The sequence below is a fragment of the Monodon monoceros genome, unplaced genomic scaffold (genome assembly GCF_005190385.1).
Source record: "Monodon monoceros isolate NGI ecotype Baffin Bay Population unplaced genomic scaffold, NGI_Narwhal_1 Super_Scaffold_2, whole genome shotgun sequence".
Classification (NCBI taxonomy): domain Eukaryota; kingdom Metazoa; phylum Chordata; class Mammalia; order Artiodactyla; family Monodontidae; genus Monodon; species Monodon monoceros.
The window spans coordinates 68,380,617-68,402,030 of NW_021703776.1; the positions used below are offsets into that span (position 1 = coordinate 68,380,617).

General features: G+C 42.0%; 2 protein-coding genes across 5 annotated transcripts in view; one reads left to right on the forward strand and one right to left on the reverse strand.

Moving 5' to 3' along the window:
* DOCK4 (dedicator of cytokinesis 4) overlaps window positions 1-10,052 on the reverse strand; it is a 480,919-nt gene extending 470,867 nt beyond the window's left edge. The window contains exon 1 of the mRNA XM_029233259.1: window positions 9,731-10,052. Within this exon, the coding sequence (XP_029089092.1) occupies window positions 9,731-9,767 (37 nt within the window). The 5' untranslated portion in view covers window positions 9,768-10,052. The remainder of the gene's footprint in view (window positions 1-9,730) is intronic.
* Window positions 10,053-10,346: 294 nt separating this feature from the next.
* ZNF277 (zinc finger protein 277) overlaps window positions 10,347-21,414 on the forward strand; it is a 124,812-nt gene continuing 113,744 nt past the window's right edge. For 2 of the 4 annotated variants that reach the window (XR_003795276.1, XM_029233869.1), the window contains exon 1: window positions 10,361-10,451. Coding sequence is in view for 2 of the 4 variants with exons in the window: in XM_029233869.1 (XP_029089702.1) it covers window positions 10,361-10,451 (91 nt within the window). In the remaining 2 variants the exon portion in view is untranslated. Of the gene's footprint in view, window positions 10,452-21,414 lie in introns of all 4 variants that reach the window. The other 2 variants (XM_029233868.1, XM_029233870.1) reach the window with 2 other exon arrangements.

Genomic DNA, 21,414 nt, shown 5'->3' on the forward strand with positions numbered 1-21,414 from the left:
ACAAATATAATTTTCCTGAAAAAAACAACTTTTACCTGTGTGTGGAGTTTTATAGGAATCCTCCTATCTTGTCGTTAGTGTATATCATCCAGATTTCTGGAGAAAAATCTCAGATATTTCTCCTCTCTTGGGTCTTTACAGAACTGCCTATGCATGTTTGGATTTTCCTATTTCTTCGAGAGCCTGGCTAAACCCTAAGCCTGTTAACAAGGAAGCCCTACAGGCTCTTCAACCAACTCTGGACACCCTCGGAGAAAGGCCAACAGGTTCTTTCCTCTCCCCAGGATAGTGAGTACTGTTTTCTCCGGAACCTGGGTTAGGGCTATTTTTAGTTGCCTCACAAACATGCATGCCCATGTTCCCAAACATGTTCACCTCCAGTCACCAAGGCAGACAGGATTCTTTCATTTTGGATGAAAAAAAAAAAAGAACCAAACCTCTACATTTCTGCTTAAAGATTTCAAGGAGATCTTTATGTTTAGATTAATGCCCAATTAACACTCTCAGAAAATCGAACAATAAATTGTTTGGTTAAGAAAACAGTTCACTAGAACTTCCCTGGCAGTACAGCGGTTAAGACTCCGAGCTTCTAATGCAAGGGGCGTGGGTTCGATCCCTGGTCGGAGAACTAAGATTCCACATGCCGTGCAGATCAGCCAAAAAAACCAAAACGGTTCACAACTTGGGGGAGTAATGGTTATCAAATTCACCCAGGAAGACGTGCGACTTTCATAACCAGAAGGGTTCTCACCAGCCTCCATCCACCAACCTCCTCTTTCTGGCACACACACAGGGGACACGAATGGGGGTGGAAAAGAAATACACATGTGTAACTGGCAGCTTCCCAAAGCCTCCCATGCGATTGTCATGCTTTCCCTCTTCCTCTCCAGCTGAGAAGCAGCCATGTTTAGTTCATTACAGAGTGACAGACGCCTGTTTCTGGATTTAGTGGCTTTCCTTCTTCGATAGGGATACAAATGTGATCACTGACTGATGCAACCTGGGTCTTGAACCTCTCTGCAATACCAAGGATGGGGCTAAGAATAAAGGTGTGGGTTTGGTCCCACTTACAAGTCTTCCTTCCTGGTTGAAGTGAACAGCTCTAAGCCAAGTTCCCAGTGATAAGTCATCAGGTGCCACGGACCATGGTTTTTGGCAATTCAGACAAGATTATCTCTTATCCTACCATGTCCTTCTCTGTCACCAATAGATTGCAAGCAAAACTATAAAATCCAGCATGCTTTGTTACTGCCATACTTCAAATGTGCCTACAAAATCAGATTTTTTATGAAGACTGCAGTACACCTGTCGAAGACAAGATGGTGGGCTTCCCTGGTGGCGCAGTGGTTGAGAGTCCGCCTACCGATGCAGGGGACACGGGTTCGTGCCCCAGTCCGGGAAGATCCCACATGCCGCGGAGCGGCTGGGCCCGTGAGCCATGGCCGCTGAGCCTGCGTGTCCGGAGCCTGAGCGTCCGGAGCCTGTGCTCCGCAGCGGGAGAGGCCACAACAGTGAGAGGCCCGCGTACCGCAAAAAAAAAAAAAAAAAAGACAAGATGGTATTCTCCGTAGACTCCTTTCCACCCAACCAACCACCCACCTTCCTGTCCCAGTTGTTTCTCCAACTGGTCATCTCTCAAGAAAATACAAAGATGAGATGGAATGAGAAGGACCATAGAGGCCTCAGGCGGTAAAGGACACATACCAAGTTGAATGTATTGACCTGGCCTCGAAGGTGGTGACAGTGTGGAGGGGCAACGGGTCTTCCTGCCCAGGTCACTGAGGTCACTGAGGCTGCTCTGCTTAATGAGGGAAAGCAGAGGGAAGCTACCAAGTGGTTTTCATAATGCAGCTCCACCTGCCTTGGAGAAATTCCTCCCGAATTTTGGCAACAGGTTTTCTGTCAGACTTCATTTCTAATATTATCAATGTTTGCCTCTTTGCGTACATTTATTGATCTTTCCGTGGGAAGTAATGCAGGCTATATTAGGGGAATGGAGCCTAATGTTATCTTAAGCTGGAATCCCTTACTTAAAATCACATAGTTTTCAGGAGTACACTGGTATAACTTTAAGAATTCTAAATTTGACCTTGGGGTTCCTAAGAGTTATTACACATTTACTACACACACACACACACACACACGCGCGCGCAGTCTGTATGCACAAATATATTGCTTTGGATATCTGAGCATTTTCCCATTTGTGGATGTGTATATACACCTATATGCTGTTTGAGGGATGTATAAATCTTGCTTATTGAAATCATTTGTGGTTTCTGTTTTTCAACGTTCTGTTGAGGAAATCTCACAAACATGCATAATCTCGCATGAGACATTTGCTTGGGAGAGAACTGTCACGGAAATAGAAATAACTTATGCCTTAACCAGGCAATGCACTAATGGGAAGCAAGAAAAGACCATAAAATCTAGTTTCCTACCAACTCCACATGGACAGCTAATATTTCTTATTTTACAGTCCCCATACCCATATTAATAAAGTGCTTCAAGATGACTGAGCTTTTAAAATTTAGGACCTGTCACTTTAAAACTTAGACAAGCTGACTACATAATCAGTCAATACAATTAATAAAGTGGATCACTTCAGTCATCACACACAAACCAAATGACTCTCTAATCATGCTCTTTAGTCTAGAACTTCTCTCCTTTGCCCCAGAGTGATATCCTATTCCTGTCTATGCAGATATCGCCACCTGAATGTTTGATGAGTATGGACAACTCTAGGCCATCACAAACTCTTAATCTTACACCATAAACCTTCCCCACCTACAAAAACGTCTCTGTCGTTGAACAGCACCTATGTTTACCCAGTTGTTCAAGCTGGAAACCAGGAAGACACTAAATTGCTTCCTTTCCCTAACTCCTCACATCCAGTTACTGTTGTTTCCACCTCCTAAACATCTTAGATTATCCACATTTCACCATGCAGGATGGCTCACCGGGTTCAGGTACTTATCTCTCACCTCATCTACTGCAATAATCTCTCTTAGACCATTTTTATGCCACCCCTGTCATCCAAAAGCAACAATATGTGTGAATATTGCTCATATCTCCAACCAAAAGGAATTCTTAAAAAAAGAATTTGCTGGTAATCATTATAGTCTAACAATTCTTATCTGTGCGTTAATTACATCTTCTCTCTATGCTACACATTAACTACATCTTCTCTATAATGCTACACATTTTATGTAGTTTCAATCACTGTCTGTATTTCCTTTGATTTATTTTGTCACTTGACACTACATACCTGGAATGTATTTCAGAAATAGCATTATTTATGGAATTATTCCATTTCTTGACTATAAATACCCTGCTGTATACCCTGAAGTGATTAAAGTATTCCAGTATTGGAATTGATGTTGTTTCACAGACAACATGGCAAGGAATAACTCTGTGCATAAAGTGTTGTGTCCCTATTGATTTTTTTTTCATGTAACCTTTGAGGGGTGGGATTACTGACTCAAACGCCTCCTAATGACTGTCATGTTAGGCAAAACAGAATAGTGGCTAAGGGAGCAGGCTCAGTCTAAAACTTTTTGGGTTCCAATCCTAGTTCCACCATTTCTGTGTGACCTCAGACAAGTTACCTAACCTCTCTATGACTCAGTTTCCTGTAAAATATGAGTGATAACTGAACCTTTCCTCATGGAGCTGTCATAAGGATTAGACAGAGAACACATGACAAGCTCTCAGAACTATGCTTGGCAAATAGACAGTGCTCCACAAAGGCTATTAAACACATACATTCATTTCCAAAAGTATCACATTAATATTCAATACAACCAGCAGGGTAACGCATATCAGTTTTACTGCAACCTTGTCACCAAAAGGCATTAACACTACTTTTGGTGATTCTTATTTACTTAGTAGATATCCAGTGTATCTTAGCACACATTTTTTTTAAATGCCAGAAAGTAAAACAGTTGTTCCTTAAGTACATTTAAATTGCTTAAATAAAAATAGGCTTGAGGAACTTTACTTTATTCTTTAATATTATATATACTCTGACCAAATAAGCTTACCAGTTTAGATTTTTAAGAAAACAAATTACATGAGCTGCCTTGTTTCTTCTACTAGTGGTCAACAATATGTAAAAGGGTAGAAAAGAATGGTGCTGGTAACCCTACAATTGGCAAACTCATTAGATCTGTTATATTTATTCTTCTGCTATAGTGGCCAGAGATCACCGTCAAAGGAAATTATATAGAAAAATCCAAAATTGGTCTTTAGGCAGTTGATCCCAGCCCTTGTCAAAAAGATCCTAGTAGAAAGATACATGTAATGTTAAAGAGACAATTTATACAATGTATCTGATGGCTTTGTATACTTGTTCCACTGTAAACGAGAAATATTACATAAAAAGACAGATTTTGACTTATATTGAAAGAAAAAAGTATGATTAAAGTTTAAGCTAAAATAAACACAAATATATATTTGTCAAAAAGCAACAACAACATCATGAATGAACTTAACTAGAAACCCAACAAGGTCTAAGTTCCAGTGCTTCCTGTTTCACAAATGTGGTATCTAGAGCAGTGCTTTTCAAACTATGTGTCAGGACCCATTAATGAGTCATTACGTTAATGACAACATTTTTTTTTTTAAGTTTATAAATAAATTTATTTTATTGAGGTATAATTGACATACATTATATTAGCTTCAGGTATTACAACATAATGATTTGATATTTATATATATATTTTAAATGAAAAAGAATAGAACATCAAAGAAAGTATGAGCAAATATTGTTTCACTTATATGTGTGTGGGGTGGTGTTGGTTGTGTCAGGAAATAAAATGTATTTCCTATTATGGATGACAGTTAAACAAGATTAAAAGCCACTGATCTAGAGTACAGGCATATCTCATTTTATTGTGCTTCCCACTTACTGCATTTTTAAAATTTATTTTTTTTTTTTTACAAATTGAAGGCTTGTAGCCACCCTGCAATGATGGTTTGCATTTTTTTTTTAGCAATAAGGTATTTTTAAATTAAGGTATGTACATTGTTTTTTAAACATAACGCTATTGCATTCTCAATAGACTACAGTATAGTGTAAACATAACTTTTATATGCACTAGGAAACCAAAAAATTTATGTGACTTGCTTTATGTGATAATTCGCTTTATTGTAATGGTCTGGAACCGAACGCACAATATCTCCAAGGTAAGCCTGTAAGTCACTTAACTTCTGTGAAGTTGTTTCCTCATGTCTTAAATGGAAGTTATCATTCTACTTCAGAGAGCAGACCCAAGTGAAATAATTTCACAACATTTTGTTACCTATAAAACATTGTATTAATATGGTAAGGTTATAGCATCTTGGTTGGGTTTCCTTAGAGTTTAACGTTTCTCTGTTATATATGCTAACAGCATAAAGTCACTATGCTAGAAATTTGGACATACTGTAAGAAATTCTGAAAATGTAGTCTCCTAAGAAATGGAGCTAGAGACAGGGAAGCCTTAAGTTTCTTGAAATTTTTATTAACTCCTTTGTAGTACTTACCATACAGCCTCTGGGGAAAAAACAAGACTAAAGAAGAAAGGCAGCATCTTTGTGTTACTGTGGGGCCTCATGAAAGAATCATCACTTAGGAGAATGACCAAAAGGGGGAAACGTTTACAGGCTATTCCCACAGGAGGCCAGATCAAGAACGTCAGCTGCCATCCCACTGTCTGCACAGCCCTTCAATGGTACTTTACTTGTAGGTATAAATCACTCCTCTTTGCTTTTCGCTGAAAGTTTAGAATCCTGTGCCAGGCTCTAAATGCCACAAACAATTCCAGGCAGCACATCTTTATCTAGCTACACATGTTATCTGCACACATCACAGTACCACAAATAGGAAACATTTTAAGGCTGCTAGCTAACAAACTGAAAACAGCTAAGAGGAAAGGTACACTCCCTCATAACTCTCCCACACGGGCTACCATTAAAGCACGCTTCTGAAGGAAAAGACATTCTAAAGATCCTGTGTAAATAAGAGATGGTACCTCTCCCCCTAAAAATAGAAGGGGCTTTAAAAAGGAACAGAATTCCTACTTGGATGAGTTCAAAAAGCACTTCAGGATAAATGGAGGACAGGAATGTTTGTGAGTACTCAGTGATACTGGTACTATAATAATTCATTTTTTAAATGACATCCATGACCTTCAGATCAGCTTGTTCTGAGCTTTGTTTCTTGTAAGCCTCATGGATTTTTTGCAGTGATCAATCCAGACCATATTCCCCCTCTAAGCTTAACTGGATTCACACATGTAAAACATCTGGCTGGATGTAGAGGAGCAGTTTGCAGCTCAGTAAGGCTACTGGCTCACCTGGGAATGCTGCATGAATGCCTGCTGAGCAAATGAATGTAGAAACAGATCTGCAATGGTCCTAACTTTCTCTGTGACTAATTCCCACCACTTTAAGGGAGGGGACAGGGGGTATGACAGATGAGGACAGGCAGAAGGCAGACAGTGGGCGTGAGGTAAGTTCTGATGAGGTGATCAAGAATGCTTTAGTCATTGCCCACGGAGTTCCTGCTGGACAATCAAACAGACTGAAAAAGCAAGCAACCATCACCTTGGTTCTGGCAGCTTGCCAGGTAGTTTGCTTACCTGTGATCTTAGTTGAAAACCATGTGGGATGTGTCACAGCAAAAGTGTCTTTCTCATAACAATCTTGACACAATAGAAATGTCTTTCTTACCAAAGGACACACTTGTTTGGAAGAGCTCTACAGAATCAGTACTGGGAAGGATCTTGGATATCATTTGACCATGATGTTGAGACCCTGAAAAGTTAAGTGACTTACCTAAGGTCACACAGCTGGCAGCATTGTCTAGACTAAGACCAAAAGCTAAACAGAATCTCCCAAGATAAAATATGCCTATCATTTTGCCTACTAACATGTTTTTAAAGAGACAAGGTTCCCTATCACTCAGGACTCTAGCTTTATCACTATACCTGTCTGATTCCTTAGAACACTTAGGTATATGACTATGTACACATTGTTTTAAGACTATTCATCAGTTAAAGGAGGAGATAGTGCCCACACATCAGGTTTGAAAAGGAATTTCTATCTCTGGTACACCTTACTACAGGTATGAAATTTAAGTCATTTTATCCATGTTTACAACGTGTTGCTTGAAACTGAAACACTAATATATAAAGACACATAATTATCTCATACATAATTGATGGTAGATAAGAAGTATATTAGAAATATACAATTTGCATGGAAACTTCAGGCACTCAAAGTCACAAAGACCAATTTATTTCAAAGAACGAGGAAAGTGAATTACTACTACACCTGATATCAACCAAACATTTGTGCCCATAAAACATCTTTTCCTTAGTATTTATAAAAAACTAGACAAGAAAAGCACATACACTAACCAAGTTTATAAAAATAAATAAATCAATAACAACTTGCAGCATAGGCAGCTACAAACAGTGCTCTCCGTGGTGAGAAATAAAGTACACACATAAGAATCCTAGCAAAATTTTCACCACACACACACACACACACACACACACACACACACCCCTAACAGATGAATTCTAAAAAACAGCTAAGCATTTCATAAGCCAAATGCTCAAAAATTAATAATAAAAGATGGTTAACATTCCATGTTATGTGTGATATTGTATAAATGAGCACAACAGACAACCCCCGCCCCACCGCTTTCGCCGCTCATCTCACTCAACCTTTTTCCAAATGTGTGCTCATCCTTCCGCCTCTCCTACTCTGCAACCAAATCACAGCCACCCAAAGGCGAGGTGTCTGCTGCAGCCCAAAACACTTGAGTGATAACATCCAGTTTGCCATTCCAGGAAATCCCAGAGTATGTTTTAATCCTCTGCCCACAGCTTGCAAAGAAAGGTGAGAGAAGAGCTAATCGATACCAGCACCCCAGCTGTGACCTGGCGCATAAAGAAATCAAGAAAGTAAATCCCATCCATAATCTGTATAATTTAACACTTGGAAGAAAGCAACATCTGGGATCAACTCCAAGCGGGACTGTGTTGCTGGACGTGTCTGTGCTTCCTGCACTCAGTGATAACCCGGTGACAAGGGAACACTCCAGGTCCTCACCAGTTCAGCAAAGGCAATGTATTTTCCTAGCCAGGGGTAATCTACTCCAAAAAAGGGGTGAGTGAAGGGAAGGAAACATCTACTTCTTGCCAGTAGAGTGCCTGGCAAAGGCTCCCCTTACACTTCAAAGAGAGGGAAAGGTGGAACCCCTCCCCAAAGGTGGGTCCTGGAAAAACTATTGTCTTGCTAGCCAGTCAAAATCCAGAATGAAAGCTAATGTAATATACAGGAATGACTTTGTTTAAACCTTTCAGGGGACTCCAAAGTCCTATCCCCAGGCGAAGTTGGAAAAAAAAAAAATTCCCTGTAACTATGACTCCCTGGAAAGGCTTTCCAGATTTTTTAAATTACAGGAAAATGAAAAAAAAATTACAGGAAAATGAATTTGGAACATAAGCAGATACCTACACATCATCTAAATCACTAGATCTATACCCAATTTAAAAAAAAAAAAGTACACCAATCAGCAGGACGGGGCATTATAGGAAATAGAGATTGTTAGTAAAATCCATAATGCTTTCTCTCTGTTAAACCTTCTGAGAGGTTATAATTGCATTTGGCTGCTGCAGGCTTGTCAGAGAGCCTGGCTTAATAGTCGCAACCTAAAAGGAGTAACTGCCAAGGGGCGACTCAGCTGAAATCAAACAACAAAAACGGGAACTGTAATCGGCCTGAAATGGAAGGAGGGAAAGGAAGGGAGACTCCTGTATTCATCAGTCAACATTAATGTCCTTTGTTGTTCACCTTTGCACAGAAGAACGAGCGCTACCCTGCTCCTTTTCCTCCGAACACCAGTGTCTGGGTAGTCCTTTCCTAAGAGCTGTCTCCTTGCCTCGAAGACCCAAGCTTTCCGATTCCCTCTCCCCATTAACACTCCACAGCTGTCCTCCACCACCCCACCCCCCAACCGGGCTCACCCCGGGCAGAGAGGGTGGTCAGAAGTAAAAACATTGCTGAAATACCCGTTCCCCTCCAAAGACCAAAGAGCAGAGCTACGCAGATGTTGAAATTTACCAATTTCCCCCCGCCTCTCAACACACACTCGGTAACCCGGGATGGAAGGGAGGAGGGAGGCTCGGGCCGGACTCTGTCAGAGCGGCTCTTTTGAGGACGGTGCCACATTCCGCTCCCCGGGAATGTTGAAGGGAGGCAGAGGGAAGGTTTTGCGCCTCTCTTCTGTTTTGGGGATGTTCTCTCTACGCGACTGTTGTTGCCTCCCTTTCCACCCTGGGAAATCGTCACAGCCCTTGCAGTCTTTGGGGAAAAAGGAGAAGGAGGGAGCGGAATGCCGTTCGCCCTCCTCTTCCAACTTGACATACACACGCCCCGTCGCCACTCCGAACTCCGCAGGCAGAGCCCGCAGCAGGCGGACTGGCGGCGCGCTCCCCTCAGCCGTCCGAGCGCTCCCTCCGGGAGCCGGTGCCTGGAGCGCCCATCCGGCGTTAAAGCGCGAGACCCCGGCGCGCACCCCTCTGCGCGGAGCTGGCTGGGCAAAGCCCCGAACCCACAGCGCGATGCTAGGATTAGGCATTTCCAGCCGGGTGGAGAGAGAGGGGCGCGGGGGCAAGGACGCGAAATACGCACACGCTCCGGCCAGAGCGGAATAAAAGTTCGCCCAGCTGAGACTCACCCACGCCGTATTTCTCGTGCTCCGTAGGTATCCACATGGCTAGAGAGGGGTCCAGGGTCTTCGGGCTTTGGAATCCCCGCGCCCCTTCTACGACTCACAACAATGCACAGCTCCCGAGTAGCGGTTGCAGCGCTGGAGCCCGGCGGCTCCGCGCGGGCTGCAGGCGCTGGGCAAGGTCTGCGCTGGAGGCTCCCGAGCCCAGCGTTGACACCGCGCGGCCGAGGCTGCGCCACCCGCCGCTCTCCCGGCGGTAGCTATTCACAGTCCTCCGACGCGCTCCCGGGAACCCGGAGGCGCAGTCATTGTTCTGATTCACTGAACTAAGCGAACACGCCGGGGCACTCTCGGGCGCACCCCCTCCCGCCAGCGCCTCTTCCAGCCCTCCCTGCCTAGCGCCCCCGCAGCACCCTGGGAACTGTAGTTCTGGGCCACTCCATCCCGGAGGGAGGCGGGGAATTAGCGGCTGGGGGCGGCGATACGTTCCGCTCGCCACGTCCTATTGGCCCAGATAGTGACGGCGCGGCGTGGGAGTGGAGGAGACGCCGCGTCGATGGGGAGTTCATTTCCAATCGCGTTTCCATTGGTTCCGCGCCTGTCCGCAGCCCTCCCTTTTTTTTCCTCAGCCGCGTAATGGCTGCTCCCCAGACACAGGGGGCTGCTACCCAAGGAGAGGAGGACGGTGATGGCAACCGTGGCGGAACTGGGGGTGTCAGTTATGAGGGTGAGTACGGTGCCTCTGAGGTGTCTTCCTTTCGCTCCGACCTGGAGTGCCGCTGACTGCTGGGCGGACCCTAGCTCTAAGGCCACCTGAGCACGAGGGAACCTCGGGCAGGGCCCAGCGGGATGGCGTGGGGTCGGAGGCGGCTAGTTGTTGGGGGCTGTCTGGGAGGGAAGAGAAAATGGGATGCCATAGCCTCCACAGCCAGGGAAGTTCCCTGGGCGTCTGTCCCACATTTGGAGCCCCCACCTTTGCGCTCGCTGCCGAGTGGGCGTGGGTCATGTCACGTTCGTGCGTGGGTTATTGTAACTCTGGGATTAGCCACTCTCTTTCCTCGCCAGTACCCTACCCCTGCCTCGGTTTGCTTGGTTTGGCCTCGGGAGATAGGTTTTATTTTGATTCGGGTGGATTTCCAGTTGCAGACTGGTTGGTCGCTGCTATCCACTCTACAGATTTTCTCAACTGCTGGCTGGAGTAGCCTCTGAAGGGAAAGTGTGTGTGGCTCTCACAGTTTACCCCCTCGCTCTTTGACTGCCCCGGGCGTTCTCCAGGATTGAATGTGGAGTCTGGGAGATCTTCCAGACTGGGTCCTTAGAACGAGAGGAAGGGAAGTGGTAATTTGCAGTCATGGTTCCAGAGAAAATCATCAGAGCTACTTCGGCTTCACTTGACTTTCAAGTTGTCTTCTGATCCAATGTAGAGAGCAAAAATCACACTTTGAAAGCTTCAGGGGGTTTTCTTTAGAATTCCTAGTCCCATTCTTTTACCTTTAGTCTGTCTATCCCCATCCCACTCTCTTCTTTTTTGATTTGTTCATGTAACACAGCTAGTTGTCTTTTTCTAATGGACATGGTTTGGGGCTTAAATTTGGTTCTCCGTCCTTGTTGGGTTTTATAAAAATTTCTTTCTTTGTTTTTGCTTTCATGGTTAAATTGACATTTAGTCTTAAGTTTTTGTCTTTGCACAGAGATTTCTTCCCACTTCTTATCAATGGAACCCCTAGCTTTGAAATTATTTCAGTACCTCTACCAAAGAAATCTTTGGCTAAGCTCCATACTTAAATATTGTGTTATATTCACACCTTAAACAGTTCATTTTGGGGTTGGCCATATAGTCAACTCTTATCTTGTAGTAACATGCTAAAGGTTTTCCATATTCTCAAAGTACCAGAGGGCTAGCAGTTTAACATTTGAAGGTGAAATCTTTGGTGAATTTATCTCACAGATTAACTCATAAAAAAGAAAATTGGGTATGCCTTTCAAAAACATTGTATAACTTTTAAATATCATTAGTTACTTTAAAATTATAAAACTTTTCATCATAATCAGTTCAAACCATTCAGAGATGTGTAAGGTAAAAAACTGAAAGTTCCTGCACCACACTCAGTCCCACTCCCAAAGTAACAACTCTTGGGGGTTTGGTGTGTGCTTTTTCTAATAAATTTTTTATATGACACACATCTGTATGGTTTTGATTTTTTTTTAATAAAAAGTGATCATTCTATGTAAGCTTAAAGATCTGCCACCGCCTTTCTCCCAGTGTTCTACTATAGACAGCCTTTCCTATCAGTATATTTGTTAATTCTTTTTAAGGACTGTGCCCATAGTGTTCCATAATATGGACATCCCATACTTTAACCATTCCTCTGCTAATGAACATGTAGTGTAGCTTTAGTTTTTCAGTGATGTAGTGAACAGCTTTATATACACATCCTTGTCCACCGGGTGTGTATTTCTTGAGGAATTTGGTCAAAGGTGACACATGTTTAAAATTGTGATGTCAGATTTTTCCTCTTAACGGGTGTGTGTAGACATTCCTACCAGTAATAATATGATTGTCCTTCTCTCCATATCATTACCAAGCTGTGGTGACCAGTATTAATTCAGGATCAGTGTTTAGATGACCATTAGATTGAATTGAGTAACTGATAGAAAGCATAATTTTAGGTTGCAGTTTGTTTTCAACAGAAGTATTGAGCAGTGAATTTGCTGTGTCTGTAACAAAAATTTCCTCACTCTGGTTCAGAACTGCCCATCAGTGATTAGTGAGAATCAGTATTCTCAGTAATTGGTAGCAATCAATGGGAGAGCTTAATGGCTGATTTTTATGTCATTCTTACAAGGTAAAGTTGTCATTAAAAATTCCCTTAATACATATATACACTAATAAGTATAAAATGGATAACTAATAGGAACCTGCTATATAAAAAAATTAATTAAATTTAAAAATTAAAAAAAAATTCCCTTAATAACCTATATATCATTCTGTGACTTTATCCACATTCTTTTCAAAGCCTGCAAAGTGTGATACAAATTTTTGGTGGAAATAATGATGTTAAAAGTATGTGTATTCATATTTTTTGTTAAGCAGCCACTTCAGCTATCAAGTATGTCTTTCCCTGTAAAATCATTAATTTCTTGAAAACTGCCTCTTTTAAGAGGTTTCCCTCTAATTCTAATTAAAATGTCAATCTGTGTGTTTAATATTATGGGACAGAAGGGACTAGGGAGTCTTTTTATAGAAATCTGTGCAATTCTACAAGATTTCTGCTAGAATGAGTCACTGGGCAGTATGCAGGCAGGTACACCTTCCCTGAGGTCTGTGTGCCAGACTTCCTGAGGCTTCATCTCTCAGGGAAGCCCTTGCTTTCCAAACATTTGAACGGTAACTAGGATTTCATATTGTCCCCTAAAATTAAGAACATGTAATAGACTCAACATTTCTCACATTTGGGGATGTTACTGGGGAATTTTTTCTGATGGCAGTGATTTCGTCTGACAGTGTTAACCTGTGCTTCCATATTGTAGTATTCCGACAGAGTCAACTTTTTTCCCTACAAATGCATGTCCACTAGATGATGATCATGGTAATGCCTCTTTGGATTTATAAAGCTTTTCGTCTGGAGAACTTAGTAATTCATTTGTGATGTCTCTAGAAGAAATGGGGGTAGCAGGTGGCATCAACTCCTCATTCTTGTATTTCCTATTTTAATAAATGGCGTCAAGCCTTTTATAGAAACCGAGGAAGCACCCTTGATTCCTATGTTGCCCTCAGGTCCTGAATTTGATCAGTTACCACGCCTTATTTTCCTGTGCCTGAAAGAATCTTTTGAATCTGTTCTTTCTCTCCATCTCTTCAAGTAGCCACTATTCTGTTTCTAACCCTCACTGTTATTGCTGAATTACCTGTGTCCCCACGCTCCAGACTGTACTCTTGGGGACCAAAACCGTGTCGTTTGTTTTTGTCTGCCTGACCGTGTTCTTGGCACCTCGTCAGTGTTTAATAAATGTTTGACCAGAACTGAATTCCTAGCCTGGATGATTGCAAAACCTTCCTATTGATCTCACTGACTTTTTTTTTTTTTGGCTGCACTGGGTCTTCTTTGCTGCACGTGGGCTTTTTTTTTTTTGGCTGCACTGGGTCTTCTTTGCTGCGCGTGGGCTTTTCTCTAGTTGCGGCGACAGGGAGCCACTCTTCGTTGTGGTGCATGGGCCTCTCATTGCGGTGGCTTCTCACTGCGTAGCAGGGGCTCTAGGCACGCAGGCCTCAGTAATTGTGGAGCGCAGGCTCAGCAGCCGTGGCACAGGGGCTTAGTTGCTCTGCCGCATGTGGGATCCTCCCAGACCAGGGTTCCAACCCGTGTCCCCTGCATTGGCAGGCGAACTCTTAACCTCTGCGCCACCAGGGAAACCCTGATCTCAGTGACTCTTGATTTTCCCTTTCTTAATCCACCTTCCCAAACTCAAATGTATTCATGGATCTTCACTTCAAATCTTCGGTGTAACTCTAACGTGTTACATTTAGGTTCCAATCTACTTTTCCAGCCTCATGTTCAGTCACCCTGCTTTACTCCCAAATCTCCATTATCACACTTACACCATATCACACTGTAGTTATTTGTTGGCAGTTTTGTCTACACCAGTAGACTGAACTTCTTGAGGGCGAGAGTTGTCTTATTTTAGTTTTGTACATCCAGTGCCTATCAGAACTGTGTGTAGTAAACACTCTATAACAATTTAATGGTTAGAATCTTTGAAATTTATCCAAAGTACTTAGAATGACTGCTATTTTTAAACAGAGGAGTTGAAGTAGAATAAAAAACTGAGTAGATGTTGTGTGCTTGTGAAAGTTATGCATAGCAACTGGAAAATTCAGAATGTCATCATGAAGTATCAACTTTGTCAGAGATAATCATAGTTAGCATTTAAGCATAGTTTTTCAGTCTTTTTTTAAGTGAAGTGTTAGTGTTTAGATAATGATTAAATATTTAAGAGAATACTTCAAATCTGTCCTTTATAACCTTGAACCCATAACTGAGTAAACTGCTATAGAGACCTTGAAATCTGTCTTCCATCATCTGTGTGGCTCTTATCTAGTTTTCCACAGGTTGTCATCTTACTTCCAGCATTAAGGCTTAAGTCCAGCCTTGTATATTTGGCATGACAGTGGAAAGAGGACTAGACCCTATCTTGGAAAAACTGTATTTAAATTTCAATTCTGATTTTTAGTAGCTATATAATATAGATTTATTACATATCTGCTACATTTATGAAAATATAGCTATAATATCTACCTTGCAGAGTTACTGTGATTATTGCATTGAATTATACATTTAGGAAAGCCCAACATATTTCCTTTTATAAAGTTGGAACTCAGTAAATATCAGTTGCATTCAATATAAAGATATGCCTAATTGAACTGTAAAACTGCCTGCTCTGATTAACTTAGAAGCAATCTAAATTGCGGTGTAACCAAGGGGAAGCTTAAGAATGTGGTGGTGATAACTGCTTAGGCTGCCCTTGCATTCCTAGGGGTTGTCAGGGTGTCTGTTGGTGCTCTGTACTGGTATTGCAACTATGTGCTCTGAAGGCCTTTTATATTATCTTCTATACCCTTTCTCACCCCTGCCAAGAACTGCCCCCTCATACCCAGCTCCCAGCTCTTCACACATACACCCACATTCAGAGTCAGCAAGAAGCTTAGATAATCTTACATACTCAGATGGCCTTGCAAGGTACAGGCCAGAGGGTGTCAAGGAAGAAAAAGAATTATAGATACTAGGTTTGGTGTAAGGTTCTGAAGGGGCCTACTTCAGAACACCCTTTTGTTTTCCTTTAAAACATACATGGGACCCAGCTTGCAGGATATTAAGAGAAGATATTATAAAAGAGGTATTATAACAATGATGATACTGATGGTAGCTAACGTTTGTAGAGCAGTAACTGTGCCAAGTACTGTTTCAAATGCTTTTAGAGATCATTTTATCTTAACATCCCTGAGATAGATACTCATATTATTCCCTTTTTATTTAATACAAATGAGAAAACTGGTGCAAAGAGCAACTTGCACAAGGCCACACGTAACTGAAAGAGAACTTTTAACCCAATTACGACTATAAAGATGTCACATAGTAACTAAATTCCATTGGATGAGGTCTGAAACATATTTTCCTTAAACATAACTTTGTTCTAAAGTTGATGTTACTATAGAAAGACAATACAGTATGAAAAAAGAGGTCAGGACAACTTAGGATCACATCCTGGTTACTCACCAGCCACAGGCAAGTTAAGCAACCTCTGAACCTTAGTTTCTCATCTGTGAAATGGGTAATAATCATATCTGTCTTGCTGGAATGTTGAATTGAGTAGTGGGATCATAATTATAGTACCTAGTCTTCAATAAATGGTGACTTTTACTTCAGTCATAGGTTTAGGGACATCTTTGGCATGTGTGCCAGAGGTGATACAGGTGATGGTTTTGAGTGCTACAATCTTAACGTGTCTTTTCCATTTTAAGACCAGGTTTCTGTTACGGGATTTGGTAGGTACTTGTAGTATCAGACACTGAGTTTACATACACTTCTAATTGTATTGACATAGATCTTGCGTTCATGCAGAAGAATAGCACTGTCCTCCACAGCACATTCTCATACACATCCCATCTTGAAAAACTGAAGATGATATTCACCAGATTGATGTAATAAAAATCATACTTTCTTCTAAATGTAAATCCACGAGTATATAGAAATAAGAAGTACACCTAAACTGCCCTTCCAGTGATTGAATTTTTAAATACTTCTATTAGTTGTTCATGGAAAACTTTACCATAGCGTTAGGATTCCGTTTTGCTGTGATTTATTTAATAAACTTATGAGACTGAATGGATTGGCATTTCACTGACAGTTCCTTGAAGAACTGCCATCTCTTGCTGAAATAAGTGTGTTCTACTGACTTCATTGACCCAAAGGTGAGCAGGACAGTGAGTGGTGATGGATTTGACTGATCAGTCTTCTGCCTTTCTTTACATCTCAACCAATGGTCTTTGTGACCAGTGTCGTTATTTGTAAGATAGCCAACTGGGACTGGGTGTTGTCTTTAGCTCTAGGCATCAAGTAGTTTCTGGAATTAAACAGGACTTAAACCTTTGGGAAGGGTGTTCAACAATAAGTGGTAGAATATTTTAAGTGACATAAGCTGATGTGGGATACTTTGGGGCTTTCTTTATGTGTAATATATTTAAATTCATCAATACATTGAGTAAAAATGTATGGAAGGAAAACCTGGATTAAGAGTCAGAAATCTGGGTTCTTAGGCTGCTGCTTTGTGGCAGTGTGAATTTCGGGAAAATCCTTTAACCCCGCTGAACCTCAGTCTCATAAAAATGCTGCAGGTAAGTACCTTAGTGATATTACTGGGAGGTTGAGTGAGACACTGTATATGAAAGCATTCTGTAAACTTTGATACATTATGAAAATGTAGGGATGAATGATGCTGATGAAGGTCTGTCACAAGAGGCAGTGGTGAGTCTTTGGAATTGGACAAACTGGATTCCAAAGTAGCTGTCGGTTAAAACCTGTGTAACCTTGAGCAAGTCGGGTGACCTCACTATTATTATCATCACAACTGCTGCTACTACTACAATAATCTGGAGATATGACTTTAAAATGATTGCAGACTAATTAACATTAGAGTTTGAATCAAGACATACTCCTGATTTTATAATATACCCTTTGAGGACAGGGACTGTCACATATAGCTTTGGATCACCTCATCTTCTGGGACAGTGCCACGCTGTGTTGGCATTTGGTGTTGGTTGAGTGGTGACTGTGGATGGGCTCCGTGTTGGGTGCTGTATGGGGCACAAATGAAGAAGAACCCCTGGCCTTATCCTTGGGGACTTTTCAGTGTAATTGGTGGGGCTCCACATTCATATTTTACCAGAGCTAATTGGAGAGTCCTTTCTGTTTCCATACTGCACTCTGGGAAGAACTGGATACATTTGAATCTGCAATTTGTATTCATTGACTGAGGAGCTGAGCAGAGTAAAGCTTTTAAATGTGGTTATTTTTAAAAGAAAGGAAATGCATGCTCATCTCCTGGTTTCCCTAACACTGTCCTTATTTTGTGTTTTTTTTAAACTGAAAGATGATTACAGAGTAATTACAAGTAATTACAGAGGCCCTGCCTTTAACAATTTTTTTTTTAGTGTTTTTATTCAAAAACTTAAGATTTGTTTCTTAAGAGAAAGACTTCGGAATTGTAATTGTGGTTATTGATTTAACACAATCTTTCTGTTATGTAACAGGCTGCTATTCACCAGTAATAGCCAATTAGAAAGGAAAATATCTTGTACCACAAATCGTAATTACCATTTTAAAGCAATTAATAGCAGGAACTGTTGCTGAACAGTAACATAACATCAATCAGGCTGTCTTTGCTAAAGCACCATACAACTAATTTCCACAAATGGAGGAGGGTAGAGGAAGTTCAGTGAAAAGGAGTCTGAAAGCTTATTGGACTTGCTTACAAACTAGTTGATGGATGGCTTTTGAAAGCTTTATAAATATGCACCCACATGAAGGAAAGTAATGCTGATAATCTACAGGGACTTTGAGTTATTTTTCCAACATCAATGATCATAGACTATATTGTTTAGTGGAAAGCCCACTGGACAAGGAGTTAAAAGACCTGGGTTTTTTTGTTTTGTTTTTTTTTTTGTGGTATGCGGGCCTCTCACTGTTGTGGCCTCTCCCATTGCGGAGCACAGGCTCCAGAGGCGCAGGCTCAGCGGCCATGGCTCACGGGCCCAGCCGCTCCGCGGCATGTGGGATCTTCCCGGACGGGGGCACGAACCCGTGTCCCCTGCATCAGCAGGCGGACTCTCAACCACTGCGCCACCAGGGAAGCCCAAGACCTGGGTTTTAATCCCACTTCTGCTTCTGACTGGCTGTGTGATTTTAGAGAAGTTATTTGCACTTGTATTTAAAATTTCCTGGTTTGTAAATGAGAGAATTCTTTATATTAGCATCCTTTCAACTGATATTCCAAACATCAATAAAAGAGAGAGAAGGTAGACTTACAGCTAGGGAGCCCAATTATACATATCCTAGAGTCTGTGTAGAAAGAAAGAATATATATCTGGATTTTTCCCTTAAGAATTAGTTACACATTAGTTGCACATGTGAATGTCACTAATCAGGTGTATCAAGTTAGAAAATTGGTGGAGAACCACTGGCAATAGATAACTTCTAGGGTCTCTTAATCCAAAAGATTATGGATAGATCATTATGATGCATCCCATCTTCCCCATCTCCTCTCCTTTCCATGTTTTAATAAACGATGCAAATCTGAAAGAGCTTTGATAGAACTGAGACTTAGTTCATTCAGAAAATTTTATTAAGCATCTGCTGTGTGCAAGCTTCTATATTTTAGATGCTATAGAATACAAAGATGAAAATAAGATAGGTCTTGCCATCCAGGATCTTATGGCCTAATAGGAAGATAATAAGTGCCTAAATAACAGTATTACAAAGTAGAAAGTGTAAGGATCATCAGAGTGATCAAGATGGAGTTGAGCAAGAAAGAGATTGTGTGCAACAGGTGGTACTAGGTCTTGAAGTTGAATAGGATTTGGACATGCTGAAATAAGGAAAAGCGTTATAGACCTAGGCAAAGGGAGGGAACAATAGAAAAACTAAGGGCATCTACAGCAGGTAACAAGTCACATTCATTTTGCCTGGAGAAAATGTTAGGTAAATGGAAGCAATGAAAAGTTTGGACGGTTTGAAGCTAGATCATATAGCCTCAGACGTTAGACCCTGACTCTGCAGACTTGAGGAAAGGGAATGACAAGATCAATGTTTAATCAGATAACAATGTCCTGAAGAGGGAAAGTTGAGTCAGGAGGCAGGGGTATTTGCCAAAGAAAAAGATAATGAAGACTCATACTAGACTTTAATAATATGCCCTTGTTAATGAAGTCAGGTGATTAATCAGTCCTGTAAGGAAATTCCTGAGATTAGAGAAATATGCCAGGACAGAACAGGTTGTATATAAAGATTCTTTCTTTGATAGGTTGGGGTCTGCTTGGGCTCTGTCATAAGGAAGGCCCAGGGAGTACAGGCAGAGAACACCATATAGATGACAAAACAGGCAACAGACAGGTGGAGAGATCTGGGAGCAGATAGTATTAAAGAAAACCAGAGCTGGACAGTAGTTAAAGTGGTAAAGAACAGAGTTTATTCATCAACAATTGCAATAGAAGGGAAGAGACCTCTGTATAGAATTGGGCTCAATTCCAGATTCAAGGAAAGGTGGAGATTTTTAGACAAGGAGCAGGTTGGGGAGGTTGGGTGATGGAAAATTACTAATAGGAAACATCAGGGGGATTCTGGTGTAACGGAGCAAAGGGTTCATGTGCCCGTGGTGCAGAAAGCCAAACTCTGCCAGTGGGAGTTTGCAGCAAAGTCAGGATTTATTGCAGGACGCCAAGCAAGGGAGTGGGAGACAAGCCTCAATCCACTCCAATTTGGTCTTTGAGTTAGGGGGTTTTATTTAAAGGGAAAGAACAAAGAAGCTGGGGGAAATCATCATCTTGTGACATTTCTGTGACATTTCTATTTTTTGCGGTATGCGGGCCTCTCACTGTTGTCGCCTCTCCCGTTGGGGAGCACAGGCTCCGGACGCGCAGGCTCAGCGGCCATGGCTCACGGGCCCAGCCGCTCCGCGGCATGTGGGATCTTCCTGGACCGGGGCACAAACCCATGTCCCCTGCATCGGCAGGCAGACTCTCAACCACTGTGCCACCAGGGAAGCCCTCTGTGACATTTCTTAATCGTCATTTTGGGAGTTAGGATGTCGCTGGTTTACAATTCTCTGGCCATGTGGTCCATGGCTTGGGGGTCTATTAGCTCGTGCCCTGGAGAAATAACCTGAGTTTGTACATTAATGATGATATCAGCGACAGCAGTTTTAGTCATCTGATTCTGGTTGATTAGTGTTCAGTTAGCACAGGATTGAGGTCAGAGGGTTACAAGAAAGGGAATAAAGTTTCAGATAGAGAGGTTAATTATAAGCTCAGCAGGGCAACTCCATTTTGGGGGGACACGGTTTCACTGTCTAAATAGACTCAACAAGGTTCTTGCTGCAGGCCGGCCCAAGTAATATCACCTGGAGGATAGTAGAGGCAGAAGAGCCCCATCAGAGATGGAGAGTGGGGGATTCTCTCCAAACTGATTTAGCAGGATTCTTGCTAAAACCTGGCTATGCAGGTCTAGCATGGCCTGATCCAGAAAAGGGTTCAGAGGATCCCGACTAAAGTTTGGTCAAGGAGAGCACCTTTGTCATTAGCAGGAGCACAACCACAGTAAACTGGACTTTAGAGACAGGATTCAAGTCAGTTCAAAAGCCTTAGAGAAACAAGTTTAGAGGAACATGGATTCTGGGTGAGGCATGGATTCTGGTTTATGGTATCAGGGCAGCACGTTGAAGACTCATTTACTAGAAAAGGTATACAAGTTGAGGCTTGGTTCCAATAAATTAGTCACATGCCCCGTGACTAGCATCCCAGACCCAGAAGGAGATGAAGCCAAGACTGGGTTGGTACAGAGCCACTGGCTTGAGGTGGTCCCCTGCTGGAGCAGAGCCAAACTGCTGGTGAGCTTAGAGATCCCTGCGGATGCTGATTG